General features: G+C 34.8%; 2 protein-coding genes across 2 annotated transcripts; one reads left to right on the top strand and one right to left on the bottom strand.

Moving 5' to 3' along the window:
- Positions 1–66: 66 nt before the first annotated feature.
- On the bottom strand, positions 67–1,542 carry LOC130995266 (ER membrane protein complex subunit 8/9 homolog). Its single transcript, XM_057920497.1, has 3 exons — positions 1,193–1,542; positions 383–529; positions 67–303 (listed from the first exon to the last, which is right to left on the bottom strand). Exons 1-3 carry the CDS (start codon positions 1,391–1,393, stop codon positions 145–147), a joined length of 507 nt encoding a protein of 168 aa, XP_057776480.1. The 5' UTR covers positions 1,394–1,542; the 3' UTR covers positions 67–144.
- An 837-nt stretch (positions 1,543–2,379) lies between these two features.
- LOC130995265 (uncharacterized) lies at positions 2,380–6,188 on the top strand. The gene is made up of 5 exons (XM_057920496.1): positions 2,380–2,572; positions 3,577–3,638; positions 4,504–4,594; positions 5,232–5,325; positions 5,395–6,188. Exons 1-5 carry the CDS (start codon positions 2,445–2,447, stop codon positions 6,022–6,024), a joined length of 1,005 nt encoding a protein of 334 aa, XP_057776479.1. The 5' UTR covers positions 2,380–2,444; the 3' UTR covers positions 6,025–6,188.
- The last annotated feature ends 8,275 nt before the right edge of the window (positions 6,189–14,463 follow it).

Here is a 14,463-nt window from a genome sequence, read left to right as displayed (position 1 = left end):
TATACTTGCTCAATCTCAAAGACATATCAGCCACGCGAACAAGCTTAGTCACGAAAAAGAAATGTATTTGAAAGTAGCAACCAAAGTTTCATTGATTTTTCCTCAAACTCATAGCCTTACCAGTACACAATCACCGGAAATAGCTTAAATCACGTAACTGATATATGTCCTCAACATAAAAAGAAAAAGAGGTTCAAAATTTTCAATTTTACAGCCTCTGTTAAGAATTGTGGCAGAAATTACCTGCACAACTGGACTTCGGTCTTTCCCCTTTTGTAAAGATTCGAGCTTCTTATTATCCAGCTAGAAATTCACAAATTTAAAATCATCAATAAACAAGATATCAAGCTTCCAATGATTTCTCAAAAAAAAATCAACCTACCAAAAGCACAGCCGCCTGAGGAAAATACCGAGTTATGTGATCTCCAATGTTCTTAGCGACACTCCCGAGTTCAAAATCATCGTATCTCTCATTAGCATGAAAGTAGCCCACGATGCTCAAGCCTTTTTCTTCATAATACTCCTCTATCTATTAAATTCAAATCTCAATCGATAATTATTTGTATTGGTCAGATAAAAAGATGTGGCTAGATTGTAAAAACGGCTAAAAACTATTCTAATTGTATTGGTACCCAAATAAATATTGTGGTATTGATTCTTCAAAAGTGAGGCCTTGATGGGGATTCTCTGAGTTGGAATTTGTCTCACAAAGACAAAAGCCAAATCAGAATTCAATTGAGGTTTAAGAGCTCTCCTAAGATTCTTTTTCATCACAACAATAAGACGGAAAAGAAAAGGAGGAAGCTAGCTACACATTCCTCAACGCAGGCCTTTCAAACTCACAAGCCAAAAGGGGGAAACTTTCATCTCTTCTTCAATTTGCATTGACAAAATTAATCCAAAGCTTAATTACATGTCTCTACAGATTTTATTTTTATTTTCCGTTCTAACAAATTTTCTCCTAAAATCAACACAACTAAACGATTATATCAGTATCATCAGAACTAAAATACAAAAGATAATAAAAGTTGTATGAGTTTTCACAGATCTCATTTAAAAGTAGCATTTCCCAATACATTGATAGGTTTAGTTTACAAACCAAACATTAGGTTAATGTATTTTTATACCATCAACACTAAATCTCGCAAATCAAACAGCGGAAATCAGTGAATAGTATAGAGTATTAACTGACCATAATGAGCGCGATTTCAAGTGGGGGAAGGAGACCGATCTGCGAGTGGAAGAGGGGAACGGAGTCAACGATCTCGACTCCGGCGGCGGCGGAGCGGCCAAGGAGGACGGCATTGACGGCGGAGGTCCGGTGCTTTAGGGCGTGGAGGACCAGCTTAATGTAGGCGGTCTGGTGGATCTCGTACCGCGATTCACCACCCATGATTCTCTCAGCCCAATCAATTCAATTCCGGTGAGATTCTGAGTCGCATAAACCAAATTGGGATTAGGGCTTGCCTTTTCTTTCTTTATCTTCTGTTTTTCCTATTTCTTTCTTCTATTCGTGTAAACCAAGCCCATAAATTTGGGTAACGCATGTGCCATATAATCAGGTTGATCCGCACTTAAACATTGACTCGTATTCGGATTCAAATTCGCATTTCGTATTTGGGCTCAAACTCGCATTTTGATCCAAATTGTATAAATTATATTATCCGATTATATAAATGATACTGTCTATAATTGACATTATTCAATTATATAAATGACATTGTAATATTTTAAAATGTTATAATATTATTAAAATATTGTTATTTACAATTTTATAGTGTGAAATTATTTGTATAAAAAAATAGCGTCAATTACAGAAAGTGTTATTTGTATAATTGAATAGTGTCCTTTACATAATTTAGATCAGAATGTGGATTTGAATTAAAATACGAATCAAGATCTGAATGTGGGTCAATCCAATTATATAATACATCCTATTATACCCAACGCCACCACTAAATCAAATAGGACTTTTATGTTTTTCCTATTTTGTTTTGGGCCTAATTGAGATGTTATTTAGCTAAGTTTTTTTTAAAGAATTTATAAAATTTAAATTTTGAAATTTTGTAAGATATTCCTTTCTCTGAAAAAAGACATTTATATCCCTTAAAATTAGTTATATATCATGAATTAAAATAATTAAATTGCTGATTATCATATTAAGAGAATACATAATTTAATCTATTAATTAATGAAAAAGTAAGAGAGTTGACTCCAGTCACTAGCTCCTCTACCCTCTTCTACTTCTCTCAAGTTTTGACATTTTCTGTTAAAGGGAGCTGGGCTCAATTTTTGCCCAATACAACCCCAAATCACTCACCTCGGCCCAATAATTTTTTATTTTTGGCCCAATAAAATCACTGCAGTAATAAATAACTTAACTGATATAGTCATTTATAAATCATCAGGAGAATTGTATAATGATTTAATCCCCGCCGGATTTCATGGCGGCCTCATCCCCAGTCAAGAGCAGCAGCGGCGCCACCGACGTCTCCGCGCCGCCCTCCTCCAAGAGCCTCCGCGGCCTTAACAAACCCAAGTGCATCAAGTGCGGCAACGTGGCGCGCTCTAGGTAAACCCCTTCTCGTCTTCCTTCATCACCACCTTCCTTCACTCAATGTATGGTTTTATTCGTATCCTTGTGTTTCTGTTTCTGTTTCTGTTTCTGTTTCTGTGTGGTTGATGCACAATTGTGCTCCAATTCAAGCACCCTAGTTCATGTTAATCGATATTTGCATCTGGTGTGTGTTGCCCGGGGAGCTCCTTTTAAGTTTTTAACTCCTGTGGATCCTATTGATTTTCAAACCCTAAAGAAACTTGGGTTCATTTAGTAATAAATTTGTTTACTTTCTATAAATGTAAAGCTGCAGAGTAAACTTCAGATGCTTATGGAACTATAATACTCATTTCATAACTAGATGATGTCGAGAAATAATTCCTTGACATTTAAATTATACAACACCTTCGATATACGACTGAGAAGCTGAGAACTTTTTCCCTTCCCCAACTATACAGGCACAATATCCCATACTTGACCAACTAAGTAATACAATATCTGATAATTGATGTAACTGTAAAAGGAAGGTAAACCATTCTAGGTTACTGGAACAAGTAATACCATTTTGGACTAGTAGAAAGCTTACTCTAGCTGCCGTAGTGAGTGCCCCTCGACATAGCTGAACAGCTTGCTTTATTTTCATTTGACCTTAAATCTGGTGTTCTGTTGCTATTTAAGATGTAATCATGCAGATACCACAACTTGTATTATGCTCATAAAAACTGATTCTTATATTGACGTAAATAAAAGAGAATTCAACATTATCTGAGAAGACATGCAAACAATTCCAGCTCAAAATTTTGTTTGCTATCTGAGGCATGGTGTTGACTGTTTACATTAAAGAAAAGAACATTTTCAAGTTGCCCCCTGTTTACTGATGTTGTATACAATTTTATATTTCGTCTGTTGAATTCATAATTATTTCTCCGTGTCCTATCTAAAATCTTTTGATGCTTGTCAAATGTAAAGTCAGCAACGAATACTTATTTAATTTTATCTATTCTATTTTAACTCTGCAGATGTCCATATCAGTCATGCAAGAACTGCTGTGCAAAGGCACAAAATCCTTGTCATATACATGGTATGGTAATCCAGTCTCATGTTACACCCCTTTGATTAGGATTAATTTTTGCGAGTCTTGAACAACATTAAAAACAATAGAATCACATATCAAAGAAAAAGAATCATTAGAATCTTGATTTCCTCTAATCCTAAATTTAAAAGAACACTCATCTGGAAATATGAATCTTCACAATTCTCTTCTGCACTATATATAATTTGTTGAGATATTTATCTCAACATTCAGGCACTAGAATAAAGTTTGAGGTGTTCACTGCTGTTTGAATGTGTTATTTTATTTTGCTGTATCTAATTACTGTGTCGCCGGCACTGGACTGTGCCTGATACCAAATGAAGCAATTTCAAACTGGTGAACAAAATTTCTTCACCATTGTTCACATTGATAGAAATGGTAGATACATGCAATTAGTCTTAATGCAGCAATATAAACCAGATAAAGGAAGAATAAAATCTGATAGGATATAGTAAATTAATTAACAGATTGTACTAAATGATCTAGGATTTATTTAACGGCTTTTATTCAGTATGGATATGCTTCTCTCTGTCTTGGAGAGAAGATGATGTGCAAATTAGTGGCTACACTAATGGAGGTAAATGGGTAGTTGTAGGTTTTTGGTGAATCTAATACCTAATTGCCTCCTCGAGGAAAGCCTATTTAAGCTGACCATATTTAGTGGCCCCCTTAAAGATCCGCAAAAGTACAGTACTTAACATAGGTAAACCAGGAACCCTATTGGGAACTAATTTTTTAGATGGAGTTCTCTTAGATTTTTCTCATTCTGGCCAGAGAGTTAGTTAAAAACATTATTTATTTTCTCCAATAATTAGAAGCTCAATTGCAACCTGAACTATAATTGTATTTGCAGTTTTGAAAGGCAACTCATCCTTTCCAGACAAACCGCCCTCTACCAGCTCTCCTCTCTTTGACCAGCAATCGTCTGAAGCATCTCATTCAGGGTAAGTTGCAAAGTTGTTCATCATAATCCCGGTACAAGATTTCCTTGTATGTGTTCTATCTTTCATGTTTATTCAAGATGCTGCACTATTATTCCAAATTGGCTGCCCTCGTCAACCCATATATTGGATCTATGTTGTAGATATATTTATGCTAAATATAGTTGCTTAATATCATATTGCTTGATATTACCATCATAAGAACGGACGAGATTACCTCAATTGTCTATTTTTCTTTGTTTCTTTGATAATTATCATGCATCTCCCACTTCATAAATTGTATAGTATTTTACTTTTTTTAGTCGCTGGAAGTCGTTGATTTGCTTAGACTAACTGATTTAGTCTTTAAGCCTGTATTGACTGTCCTTATGGGGCCGTTTAATTTGGAGAATTAGCCTTGATTGGATAAAAATAGCAAGGCTAATCACTTGTTACTAAGATGGATTGGAACTTAGGGATATCCCAAGGCCTTTGATAATTTCTATCATTTGAGTTGATTTTGCATAATTAATAGTATCCCATTGAAAGGGTGATTGAAGATATCTTAGTAATGAGGATAAAAATACTCAATCATGCATCTTATCAATCATAAAAAGTAAACTCCCCCTTTGGTAGTAATTTTCTTATTGATCACTTGTAGGAGTTTCAACAGACTTCGCCAACTTTCTAACAACTTTGCGCAGTTCAGTAACTTACAGACATCATTTCGGTCGAGGAAGCCATTGACCAAAAAGGTGAGGAACCATCAATATGAATCCGTTCATGGCTTTAAAAAATCCGTTCTTATTTGTTTACGTGGTCAGGATGCAGAAGTCATCAATGAATGGAGGTTCTCGAAGTTGAAAGAATTTAGGGATGGAAATATTGAAGCAGAAAGTGAAGCTTTTGACAGATACATGCAAAATGTTGGTTTATTGGAAGAGGTTTTTCAGGTGAGCTCGGAGTTTGATGAGCAGAACAATGAAAGGATGGTTCATGACTTGAAGTTGAAGCTTAGATCAAATCCAGCAACAACTGACAACTTGAGAAAAAGGATCCAATACATTGTAGATCAAGGATTGAAGAAAGCAGGAAAGCCGGATGATGCCAGTGATACAGAAGGAGAGGGGGGAACGACCAAAAAGATCAAGTCTTTGCAGGGCGAGAAAGCAACAGCCTTAACCGATCTCAATGATAAATTAAACAAAGCACGGAATGAGGATGAGCTGAAAGCGTGTTGGGAGATGGCGTCTCAGGTGTTTCAATGGAATACGAAAAAGAGCGATGGGGAAGCTGCAGGTGACTCTGCTTGCAGGGAAAATGATGATTGCTCTACCAAACAAGAATCCCATTTCCTCCCACCAAAGTGGGTAAATCCAGTCACAATTGATGAACAAGCTCTCTGCCGAATCGATGCACAATTTTCTTCCCTTGAGGAGGTACACAATTTGTAGGTTGAGTTTGCTTCCTTTCACGCAGACTGTATTCTACCTCACAGATAGTTTATTGCAGTGAATTTAGTGTAAAATGCCTAAGTATGATGTTTTGATTCCTTGAAATTTAGCCAATACATTGGCATTAGCCATTAAGTAATAAGTTAGAATGAGATTTAATTTTAGTGAGATGAACTAAAGCTCAGTAGTCGTAGGGAATGTTAAAATGAGTCGGGTTTTATTAAAATTCTCTTAGACATATGACCACTAGTACGTCCTCCCGTGTGATGCACAGTGATCATCGAAATTGAACAATATATTTAAATAAATAAATATAAATATAAAATAGAATCATAATATAAGCAAATTTAAAATATTTCTTTTGAAAAAAAAACAATCCACATCAATTATTCAATAAAGAACTAAAATATGAAAACACTTAAATTTTCAACTTTGTATAAAGTTTAATGATAATTATAGTTATTAAGTCATTTAAATTATTTGATAGTAAAAATTATCATTACACAATATTATTAAACACAATATTATTATTACAGATATAAATAAAAATCATATTTGAAATTTTATTTTTAATATATATACCTAATTATTCATCTACAAAGTGATATTAAAATTAATACAAAAAATTTATTTTTCGCCACGTGGCGAATCCTCCACAAAAAAAAGGGATTCGCAAATCTGGTGCGCGCACCCGCGAATAGGGTGCGTTTTGGGCTCTTTTGCAATTTTTTCAATTATTTTTGGGCTCTTTTGTAATTTTTTAGTTATATTTGCATGCAATTTGAAACTTTTACATGCAATTTATTGAAATTTTTACTTTGACTTATATTTGCAATGCAATTTTTTTTTCATTATTTTTGGGCTCTTTTGCAATTTTTGAAGAACTTCATTATTGAAACTTTTACTTTGACTTATATTTGCAATGCAATATTTAATTTATAAATGTTCTTTTCTTTTTTCAATTTGATTGGTCACATATAATAAAATATATATAAATGTAACATACGTATCCTTCACGAATCTCACCCTATAATTTTTGAAAATCCGTATCCCCGCACCCGAATTGTATCGCTCCCGCACCCGCCCCCTCTCACCTGTGCAACATAGGTTCGAACCCATGCTATTTTTCCGCACACACATTCTGGCGATGAATTCTCTTCACTCTTGTAAGACATCGCTGGCTAGGTTTTAATTTGGGGTAATAGGGTTCTTCATTCTAATTTGTGTATTTTTTTAGGTTGGGTGTTTTTAATTTGTAATTTTAAATTATATATTATTTTAGAGTTTTATTTTTCATGTGTGTAAATAGGCAGCGTTCGGGCTCCACCTGTGAAGTCACGCACATCTCACGTGCCAAATAACCCGTTAGGGCTCCAATGTTGCTCACGGATGCCGAAATTTAAAATAAATGACCTAAATTTATAAGTCCGAAAAAAAGTGACCTAATTTTGAAAACCGTCCTAACTTAGCTGCCTACAAATTTTTTTAACTCCATAGAATGCTATTGCCGCTGAAAAATGAAAATAATGAGTTGTCTAGCATTGTCCCGCTTTTTATTTTCACTTTGCATTGAAAAATGAAAACTATATCTAAAGACACGAAAAAAGAGTTTGATACTATCACAGAAGAGGAATATCTAGTACTAGTTCTAATTCTAAGACAAATTTGACATCTGTATAAATATAGCAATACGTGAGGTTCTTATTACTTATTATTAGGCGGTGTCTGAAAAATCGGCTAGCGACATGCGACAATCTTGTAAAGAGGAGAGTGCAGTTGACGGACGCTGAGGTTTGGTGTAACGCTTGTGTCGGGAATATTGAGACGGCGAATCACCTTTTCCTATTATGCCCGAAAGCTCAACATGTTTGGGATGCAATAGAGTCATGTATGGGGATCAGAACAGCGAGACCGAAGGAATTGATGCAACATTTCAGTATGTTCATAAACAGTGGAAGAGGTAGAGAGAGTGAAAAGGCCCTCAAAGCGTTATGGATGTGCACGATTTAGCTATTGTGGAAACAAAGGAATGAAAGCAGATTTGAAGAACAAGTCTGGGAGGTGCATAGGGCGGTTTCAGAGATTAAAGGTCGTTTGTGGAGTTGGAGTAAGATTTTTAGATTTACTAAGTCGGATGTAAGTTTCTCTAGCTGGTGCTCTAGCAATTTTTTGCTCTCTTCATGTATTGACTTTTAGATACTTCTGGTACCTTTTGATTTTATGTTAATTCCCTTTTTCTGATAAAAAAAAAGACATTCCTTGAATCTTTACGACTTCTCGACTCCAATTGAATTAATTAATTATTTCATCCATCCACAAAAGAACTTTCTATCTTTTCTTTTTGTGACGTCTATAAAAAAAACTTTCTACATATTTTTGGACTATACCCCACCACTTATAATTACTTACTTTTCACTTTTTTCACAACTTTCAATATTAATTATAACACATTTTCACTACCTTCCAATACACTCAACAACTTTATCTCTATTCTCAATACACTCAACAACATTTTTCTTAAAACTCGTGTCACTCCCTCCTAAGAAGTTGTTTCATGGGCGAAGGGAGTAGATCAGAGCCACCATGCATGATATATTGACTAGCTAGGAAGCCTTTTTTTTTTTTTATCAGGAAAAGAGATAATTAAATAGAACAGAAGCTTGGCACTAGACGTGCCTCACCAGAAAATCAGTTACACAGAAGACTTGAGAAATCAAAGGTACACCAAGATTGGAATGAAGACTCCCAAGCTATCGTTTCGAAAATAGAATTCCAGCTCCATATTCTTACTTTAATTTCCATCGAGATGTTGTTAATCTCCCAAATCTTTCCGTCGAACCTGCTCTCATTTCTACGCCTCCAAATAAGTTAGACTAGCTAGGAAGCCTAACTAAATGCATTGAATTAATGTTAAATATTTGCTCATATCCGATCACAAAAAGTACAACACTTTCATGTACAATTTATATATGAAAGTGCTATATATACTTTTTGTGGACGGATGGGGTATAATTTTAGGATTAATATGAAACAAAGTACTTACCCCAAATAATTAACTTATAATTAGTATGTATATGCAAATTTTGCTCCCATTGCTATTTGGGAGTCTGGGACTAATTGTATCATGCTGGATTTGCCCACAAAATGTCAAAATGTTAGTGAAATAAAAACCCGAGATATTTCAAATCACGATCGAAAATTAATTAAGCTCCTTTTAGGTTTGCAAAATCACATATTAGAATTAATATATACTATCATATCATCGTATCAATGATGGATCATATGACTCGATTGATTGTATGTTTTTAATAAGTTAACAATTAATGTATGATAATAATATATTATATATATATATATGCAGAGATGGATGCATGATGAATTATTTAGAAGCACACTAATTTTGAAAATAACAAGTCAGAAATGGAAGCATGGGTCGAGATGGATAAGTAGGGGACCGTTTTTCTTTTATTGTGACCCGACCCACACAAATTATGAATTCCAACTTATAGTTCAACTCATCTGCTAATAAATCTCATATTTCTATTTTTTTTAAGGATAAAACTTTATCACATTTATTGAACCCAACCCATCACAATTAAACTTTGCCTTTGCTCCACTTACATCCTGACACATGGACACGCACACACACACTTTTATTCCTCGAATTTTCTTTCCCATGTTATTTTTGAGTTACTTAATTTATCCCTTTTGTCTCCAAGAATGTCCAAAACATACTTATTCATTATATTAAATTTGAAGGTTTTAATAGTACCTATATATGCACATCGATACATATTGATATTAGTACTTAATTAGGAAGAGCTGCGGATTTGAAATTTTCGATTACAAAGAGTGTTGAATTGAAAAGTTTTGAAAGAAAAAAATCAAAATTATAAACTTGACAAAAAATGAGATGTGGTGCTTAAGCTTTGGGTTAACTATTTTAACAACCATGGTTCTAGATTCGAAAGAAAAAAAAAAGTTGTTATTCGGTCCTCAGTAGGGTTTAACTACAAATTTTGTTGCGAGTTTATTAGCGACGAAAAATTTCGTTGTTTCGTTGTTGTGTACGTTGTTTGTCTTCTAAGATGAATATATTACATGGATTCTCTACTTAGATCATGAACAAGAGATAAAATTAATGATACAACACTAACAAATTACTCATTACAACCAAACACGTAATTAACTTAATTAGAGATCAAATAATTTCATATTGTCCCTAATTGTCAATATATTCAATATATTGAACTCTTAATACAAAATACAACATATAATGTATATACTTATACGAATCCAATTCAAAAATTATAAAATCACCATCGTTTGTAATGGAAAAACCCTAACTAAATTGTACTCCCTCCGTCCCACTCCAATAGTCTCATTTCTATTTTTGGTAATGATTTCACACTACAAACAATGTGATCTCACACACATTTACACTCAAAAAACAAGTTTCTTAATCTCTGTGCCCAAATGAAATGAGATTATTGAACCGGGACGGAGGGAGTAGTATCATATGCATATTTTCACAATCATCATCCTCATAAGATTTTAGGTAATTATTAAATTAAGTTTGGTTTGACAGTTGTGATTATTCGAAAATATTCATTATCAAGTAGGTGGTGCATATATACGTGGTAGGAGAAATAAAATTAAAATATTAAATTAAAGTTGATGATACATGGATGGGTTGAAGTGGAAGTGAAAACTAGGAGAAGGAACATTGAATGTGTCCTTTTCTAGGGTTCCACCACACGTGCGAGCAACAGGTATTGTCACGACCGCACTTGCTAAGGATAGCAAATTCGGGAAAACCGCGACTAAGGGAGGGAATTTAGGAGCGGGATTTAGAAAGGGGCATATTCGGTTTCTTGATGACTTGACTTGTATAAAGAAATCAATCGAAATATCTAGATATCAATGAAGGCCACAAGGGGACCGTACATAATATTATTCAAAGGGGTACTCAACGAGTTTGAGTACATTATTAAATAGTACATATTGTTTTGACAGATAACATAATGTCTTAGTAAAATCAGTGTTTGCAGCGGAATAATAATTTGAATATATGTATGAAAACATATACTCTACTCTGAGGTACTCATCCTAGATTGACAGAAGCTCCGCTTGCACACTACATCCTCGATCGCAGCTCAACCTGCACATTTAAAAATACATGCAGGGCTAAGTACAAAAGTACTTAGTGGACACTTGCCGAAATTTACATACATGCATAATATTTTATTGTCAAGCCTTTCAATAGTAGTAATATACGAGGGTTTTCCTTTAAAGACTCGTATTTACCAAACATAATATCATTTCTTTCATCAATAACCCGCGCAGGTATTTTATATCATTAATCACCATATCAGTAACTCGTGCCGAGAGGGAGGCCTCCCTCTACGGACACTATGATCGGCCAACCCGCTAGATGACTCACGATCACAAGGTGTACACTAATTCCGAAGGGATTTGCTGTCCCATCCAGAATCCGAATTCGATTAACATCAGATAGGCAATTAATAATAAAACATAAAGCATTTAGGCATTGACAATATCATTTAAATTCATAAGCATAAAGTCTTAACAATTCTAATATATATGGTTTTAATTTATACGTAGAAAGCCTACCTGAATAGCAGACTCACGATTTAGCTCTAACTCTGGTGCTTGACCTTTAATTCGAGAAAATAAAATAAGATTCTAATTCTCGAAAAATCTCAATAAATGAGGATGCGTGAAATGATTATGCATGACTCATATTCCTTTAATTAAATTATGAGATGCTAATCCTATTTAAGGAATTAAAGCTCGTCTTATGAGGTCGGATTATTAATCTTTAATAATATACTCATCTTAAAATAATCTAATTCACTTACTAATTAATAATTAGTAAGTCTTAAAATTTTCTCTAATTAAACTTAATAGAATAATTATGAAGGCCCAATTAAAATAAAATAATCAAGGCCCAAAAGGAATTTAAATTGAGCCCAAATGAATAAATTCAAAGCCCAATGCATTAATAATATTAGGCCCAACATTAATTTATTTCTAGAGCCCAACAAATGAGGCCCAAGATAATAAAATCATGAAGCCCAATAAGTGAGCCCATCATCACCCTTAAAAAAAATTAGTAAATTATAATATTAATCTTATCTCGTCAAAACCTTAGACTCAAAACATTATCACATAACTATCATTTAGGTTCGAAACTATTTATTCGAACATCAACATGCGCATTAATCATAACTCGTTCTATTTATGTCATCAAGTCAAATATTCCGTCATTTAAAAACCTATAATATTACATAGATAAATTATATCATCATAGATCATGCTTTCTTATTTTTTTTTAAAATCGTTTAATCATTTTCAAATAATCCATATTAATAAGTCATTTGAAAAGAATTAATTTAAATGAGAGTTTAACTCGAAATATTTCATTTTAAAAGTTCATTTGTAAATAATCAAATGGAAGACTCCATTTAAATAATTAATTTAAGAGGTTAATATATAATTAAATTAATCAAGCTCAATTTAAATTAATAATTAAGAGCTCAAATAATTTAAATAGATATAAGCCCAAATTAATTAGATAAATTAAGTCTATCATGTTTTTCTTTGAATAAGGCCCAAACAATTTAATTAAAATAGGTCCAAATCCTTTAATTAAAAGAAGCCCATCAGATTTTATTTGTAAAGGGCCGAGCCCAAACATTTAAATCGAAGCCCATCTGTTAATTAAATAAGGGCCCAAACACTTATTAAAATCGGCCCAAGTCTCGGCCCAAACAATTAATAAAATCGGCCCAAACAATTTAATTAAATTGGCCCAAGGATTTAATTAAATCGGCCCAAACAATTAAAAAAAATCGGCCCATACCCGGCCCAAATCCTAACCTAAATATACACACACACTAAATACACTCAAACACACACATAACACACAAGCTGCGCCTCTTCTTTCTTCTTTCTCACTCTCTCTCTCGGACCTCTCTCTCTCCCGACTCTCTCTCTGTTTTCTGCCGCCACCGCTGCCGTTCAACGGCGCCGTCGCCGCCGGCGAGCGGCGCGGCCTCTCCTTCTCTCTCCCCGAACTCTCTCCCCCTCTCTTCTCCTCTATCTCTCTCTCTCATCCTCACACCATTCTCTCTCTCTTGAAAGATCCGCCCACCTCACTCTTCTTCCTTGGGCGAAATCCGCCCGCCCCATCTCGGAATCCACCGGAGGAGCAGCGGCGACAAGCCGCGCCACCCTCGGCTCTCCCTTCACTCACCGAACCCGACGCCTGCTCCCTTCGGTTCTCTCTCGATCTGTATCCAGCCGAGGAATCCACCGCCGCTGCAACTGGATTCCGGCGAGCACCGTCGACTGGGAGCCGCTGGAGTGAGCCGCTGGAGTCCGCCGCCGACTGCAACTGGATTCCATCGACCGGCAGCCTAAGGTAAGTCCTAATTTCTTCCTTTTCTATTTTCCTTCTTTTTTTTCATTTTCTAAATTAAAAACTGAAACTCCTCTTTCTCTTTCTTGGCAGATCGGAGACAACGGCAGGTTCACCGCCGCCGCTCCGTCGCCGGCGACGAGCCACCGCGGCTGCCGCCTCCCTCTGATTTCGACTCACACACACAGTAGGTTCAAGCCACAATTTAGTTCACAAAATAGCATAGGATTTTGAGCAGAAATCAAATACTGTAAATGCTTATTGAAATCTGAAATTCTTTTCTTGAAACTGAACTAGTCTGTAAATTTCAGTTCATATGTGCATATGTAAACATGTTGTGAAATATCAGAACAGCCGTATGAATTGGTATGAATTGGTGGTTCCCTGAGGGTGATGATACCTTGAGTAGGTGGATAATAGTCTCTGCAGATATTGTATATCACAAAAATTAGGAATCAATTTGGGAAGAGAATGGAAAGATGCAGAAATTTCTTTGTTGCATTACCTTAAAATTGGCTGTGAAATTGGGCTGCAGTAGTTGAAAATGGTGGTGTGAGAATGGTGAAAATGGCTGTGGTTTTAAAGAAAAATGGGGTGGTTTGGATGGATGAGGATTGTGGAATTTTTTTCAACTTACAGGTATGAATACCTTCAGCCTGCATGTATGACTGAAGAATTTCTTCAGCATGCGCTCAAAATTCTTCAGCATGCTTTAGGATTCAGCATGCTTAAGATTATTCTAATTAAAATATCTAAGAGATTAATATATTAATTATAAGGTTCCAAACTCATTTAAATACATTAAGACATATAAGCCAAATTCTTATTGAAGCATAAAATCCATTTGAGCTTGCTTCTAACATAAAATAAATTACTCATGGGCTTAAGTAAACAATCGATAAAAGATTCATATTTAACACTTCAGTGTTAAATTCTCCACAATAAATTAATGGACTCAAAATATATTTTGAGTGCATCATCTATTGAAAATAAAA

The sequence above is a fragment of the Salvia miltiorrhiza genome, chromosome 7 (genome assembly GCF_028751815.1).
Source record: "Salvia miltiorrhiza cultivar Shanhuang (shh) chromosome 7, IMPLAD_Smil_shh, whole genome shotgun sequence".
Taxonomy (NCBI): domain Eukaryota; kingdom Viridiplantae; phylum Streptophyta; class Magnoliopsida; order Lamiales; family Lamiaceae; genus Salvia; species Salvia miltiorrhiza.
Note: the sequence above shows the minus strand (reverse complement) of the source record. Positions and strands in the feature narration are given on the sequence as shown.

What these genes read in the sequence shown, in the direction of transcription:
- LOC130995266 (XM_057920497.1), bottom strand. Translation starts at nt 1,393, where the DNA reads ATGGGTGGTGAATCGCGGTACGAGATCCACCAGACCGCCTACATTAAG. An exon ending in TTGAAATCGCGCTCATTATG is followed by an intron (nt 530 to 1,192) that starts GTCAGTTAATAC and finishes TGAATTTAATAG; the next exon opens with ATAGAGGAGTATTATGAAGA. An exon ending in CTCAGGCGGCTGTGCTTTTG is followed by an intron (nt 304 to 382) that starts GTAGGTTGATTT and finishes GTGAATTTCTAG; the next exon opens with CTGGATAATAAGAAGCTCGA.
- LOC130995265 (XM_057920496.1), top strand. Translation starts at nt 2,445, where the DNA reads ATGGCGGCCTCATCCCCAGTCAAGAGCAGCAGCGGCGCCACCGACGTC. An exon ending in GGCAACGTGGCGCGCTCTAG is followed by an intron (nt 2,573 to 3,576) that starts GTAAACCCCTTC and finishes TTAACTCTGCAG; the next exon opens with ATGTCCATATCAGTCATGCA. An exon ending in GGAAGCCATTGACCAAAAAG is followed by an intron (nt 5,326 to 5,394) that starts GTGAGGAACCAT and finishes TTACGTGGTCAG; the next exon opens with GATGCAGAAGTCATCAATGA.